General features: G+C 52.7%; 1 protein-coding gene across 1 annotated transcript; it reads right to left on the reverse strand.

Annotated features, from left to right (window-relative positions):
- Window positions 1-477: 477 nt before the first annotated feature.
- Window positions 478-3,564, reverse strand: LOC127750694 (uncharacterized). The gene is made up of 4 exons (XM_052272997.1): window positions 3,285-3,564; window positions 2,591-2,801; window positions 1,312-1,683; window positions 478-1,080 (listed from the first exon to the last, which is right to left on the reverse strand). Exons 2-4 carry the CDS (start codon window positions 2,792-2,794, stop codon window positions 886-888), a joined length of 771 nt encoding a protein of 256 aa, XP_052128957.1. The 5' UTR covers window positions 2,795-2,801; window positions 3,285-3,564; the 3' UTR covers window positions 478-885.
- Window positions 3,565-3,936: the final 372 nt, after the last annotated feature.

Here is a 3,936-nt window from a genome sequence, read left to right on the forward strand (position 1 = left end):
CTGGGTCCGGCCCTGAAATCACCCCAGGCCGAGGCAAGGACCGTAAAGCCCGTTTTGTTGATTAAAGTTTTCTCCGTGCGATGTGAAGGGAAATTTGTATGAGTATCATCATGCGGCCTATGACTTTGAGAATCAATCACAACTTGCTGGGTTTCAAAGTTTTAAAGTTAAAAGCTGTACTAAAATCTGACTGGGCAGGTAATAGTTTACCCGGGAGTGCCTACAGTGTTTCTTAAGGTGAATATTTAGACTATGTAAATATTCACTTTAAACAACACTGTAGGCACTCGCGGGTAAAAAAAACGCGAGTGAGAGCGAAAGTTTCATCGTGTTCCATAACTGCACATTCCTGTACATAACGGTTACATTGATAATAAAGTAATTAGACTCAGAACCACGAGGAAACCGTTGAAGAACCCACTATCACAGTGCGAAACGTGCAGGTCGGAGGATGAAATAACAATACGTCCTGAAAAATAACTGACCTACGTCAAGTCTTATTCGAAAATATTCCAAAAATTTGGAATCCACCACGTCCTTACTCAGTCTAGTCAAAAAAATAATACTTCATACATTTTACATAAATTATATGATTCCTACACACAGTGTTTAGTACCATTTTCATTACTTCATTACTCTAGGCACTATGGAAAAAATTGTACATGCAAAAAAAAAACAAAACGAAAAGTGCGCAAAGAGTTGAATTTGTGCGAAAACGCGTAAGTACACTCTCGTTTTGTCCACCACCACCGTCGACAAAATGCGCAGAGGGAAGAGTGGGCATCTCAGTCAAGCAATCTCTCGGCAGCCTTATGGCGCGCTGATTGCGTCCTGGCCGCAGCCCAGAGGTACGCGTGGCGTTGACGGCGTCCTGGTGGGCCCCCCTCACGAGGACGAGGACGAGGAGGACATCCAGCGCCGTCCGCCGTCCGCGTCCAGGTCGGCGCCGACGGCGCTGTTGAGGGCGATGCCCGCGCCGCCCAGCTGCGCCAGCGCGCCCGCCGCGCCGCCCCCGGCCTCCGTCGGGTGCTTGTCGGACATCGGCGAGAAGCGCTGCGCCGTGTTGAGCTTCTCCCACACCTGCGGGATAAAGAGTCCATTTACAGGTGAACATTTCGAATTGTCAAGGCAGAATAATACTCGGAACAACAGAAGATGATTTTAAGAAATGAGTGAACTTTTTTCTATTTTTAATTTAATTTTTGTCTTTATTATTAATTTTTTTCACCGTTAATCACCTCATCGAGCAGTAGTAGTCCATTTTTCCAAAAGTGAGCCGATCTCTAACGTATTTCGATGCGCAGCTCATACCTGCGGGCTGGTCGGGTCAACGATGCGCACGTAGCCGTGGCGGCCGGTGTAGAACCACGCCCGGCCGTCGCGGTCCAGGAAGCTGGGCGGCATGTAGAAGGGCTCCGGGAGGCGGGCGAGCCAGTCGCGGCGGGACAGCGGCCGGCCGCACTGCAAGGGACGCCCGTCCATGCCGGCGTGGCTGTTGCGGCACAGGCGGCCGAATCTGCACACGTTGTCGCCCCAGATGAACCAGCAGGGCGGGGGCTTGTAGTCGCGCACCAGGCGGCGCCGCTCGGCCGGCGTCAGCGGCGTCGGGTGCGTGAGGAAGCGCGTCGGGTGCACGGGCGCGCGGCACATCGGGCACGGCACCATCTCGGCCTCGGCCTCCTCCTGGAGCAGGCGAAAGTCACAAGAAAAATGAGAGAAAAAAAATTAGAAAAAAAAACAGGAGGAGAACAGAAAAATAAGAAAAAATAAGAAATAAATCGGAAGTAAATCATCAAAAGTCAGAAAAAAAAAAATCAGCATTTTATTTTTAAAAAATCGAGAAAACACAGAAAAATCGGTACGCTCGTAGTTATGGTGAGGTAACCCCTTGACGGAAGGTTGGTGGCTGACCTCGCCGTAGTATGGAGATCGTTCAGAACGTACACGTCTGTTTTTCTCAGATTCAAATAACAGACGCTCGCTCGGGCGCCTGCGAGACTCGGGGTAGGCCACCCTGTAGAGCACGCGTGCACTGCAGGCGAGATGTTGCATACGCACCAGGCGCTTTGAGGGCTCTACAGAGGGGCGCTGAACTTTTGGCACAGGTTCGCGAGGACACAAATGGCGGGGGACGTGAACTTTTTGGATGATCTCATGCCCCATGCCCTGCCTAGAGAAAAATGAGAGTGGAAACGGAGGAAAGGGAGATAGACATATCAGAGACCTGGGATCCAAATTTTTTTCGGAAAATTGGAAACTGGACAAGCGTCCAGAAAAAAAAAATCGGAAAAATTGAAATGTTTCTAGAAGACTTCGTAAAAATTGACAACAAAATTTCCTTCACAATGTCCCAGAAATATTTTCCTGGAAAGTTAACAATCTTACAGGGATCACGACTGGGGATAATAGGGACCCCATCATACTCTTCACCCGAGGTACAAATGAGATCCCGACATCCAATTGCATCGGCCAGCACGGACGTGAGGGTCCCCGCCGTCCAACTAAGGCAATAATAACGACGGTTAATAGCTGAACGCCAAAATTACACGCACACACACACACACTGCTGAAAGTGCCGTCGTATAAGTACCTGATCGCCGCTGGGGGCCTGCGTGTGGATGGCCTGGTTGAGGCGGTAGTCGGCGGCCTTGCGCGCGCACCAGACGCACCACACCATGGCGCACGAGCAGTCGCCCACGAAGGTGGCGTAGATGTGGCGCGGCCGGCAAGTGGCGCTGAGGTGGCGCGCGGGGATGCGCTTCTCGGGCAGCTCCAGGCACACGGAGCACTCCATGCAGAGCCTGGAATATATTGCGGCATAATACTTCATGGAATACTTTTTGCAATGTCTGGAATACCATTTGGAATTTCTGGAAAATTTTCGGTAGAATATCTGGAGTATTTTTGGAATATTTTAAAGTGTGTACATGGTTTAAACAAGTGGTCCACCACTCGGAAATTGTTATCATCTGAAAGCAAAAACGAAAACAACAACAACGAAACTCGTCAAAATGATGGGTATGCCCAATACTATGACGTTTGCGAGACGAAATCTCTGTTGCTCGGGGAGGTCAGCCGAAGGGTGGGGGGTGGGGGTGGTGGGCGTCCCCGCTCGCGCCAAAAAGATCCCCCGCCTCCGCGGCCATGGCGAGGTGGCCGCGGAGTCAGGGCCCGCGTGTCCTACGACGGGCACCTCCTCGACGCCACACTGGCCACGAGCGTGCCGCCGGACGACGACGACGGCGGCGACGGTCTCGACGACCCTGGACTTGGCAAAAACTAACCTCGCTACGCCTCGCCGTCGCTCTAGTTGGTCCGAGGCCCCGGAGGGGACAGCAGTACGTTCCACGCCAGTGCCGTGGCCGCGGAGGGAAGCCCCGGCTCTGCGTCGAAAGGAGTCGCCTCCCGCGAAGATTTGCGCACCAGGGATCCGCTTCGCAGACGTCCCGACCCGTTGCCTCGACGATGTTTTGGCGTGAAGGGCGGTGGTAGAGACGCTGCGAAGACGCCCGCCCGGGCCTCGCGCTGTTTGGGGGGCCGCCACACAGACACCAGCTGGATCGATCCCGTCAGTCCCCCCCCCCCTCCTTTTACCACAGGCGCCCTCTGGTGGGGCAGCGCGGCATGCCAGCGCCAGGACGTGACGCGAGAGGGAACTCCACGGACGATCATGACCCTGCCCCTGCCCGAGTCGAAAAAAAAAAAAAAACATTTTTGTGGGCCGCAAGGAAGGTTTAGAAATAACGTAATCACGACCCTATACCTAGATCTGATCCCAGCTTTAACTTTCGGTAAGGAGAGACAAGCACGTGCTAGGCGAGCACGCACTATAGAAGTGTGTAAGGCCGACAGGTCGAACGAATCTGAGAAAACCAGACGTTCTTTCTTAATGATCCTCATATGGTCAGCAAACTCCCGCCCGCCGAATAATACATG

The sequence above is a fragment of the Frankliniella occidentalis genome, unplaced genomic scaffold (genome assembly GCF_000697945.3).
Source record: "Frankliniella occidentalis isolate FOCC.00 unplaced genomic scaffold, Focc_3.1 Scaffold237, whole genome shotgun sequence".
In the NCBI taxonomy this organism is placed as follows: domain Eukaryota; kingdom Metazoa; phylum Arthropoda; class Insecta; order Thysanoptera; family Thripidae; genus Frankliniella; species Frankliniella occidentalis.

Excerpts from the sequence above, each read along its gene's own strand:
- LOC127750694 (XM_052272997.1), bottom strand. The coding sequence starts at position 2,794 with ATGGAGTGCTCCGTGTGCCTGGAGCTGCCCGAGAAGCGCATCCCCGCG. Across the intron at positions 1,684-2,590 it reads AGGCCCCCAGCGGCGATCAG|GAGGAGGCCGAGGCCGAGAT; the intron begins GTACTTATACGA and ends CGCCTGCTCCAG. Across the intron at positions 1,081-1,311 it reads TTGACCCGACCAGCCCGCAG|GTGTGGGAGAAGCTCAACAC; the intron begins GTATGAGCTGCG and ends TTTATCCCGCAG.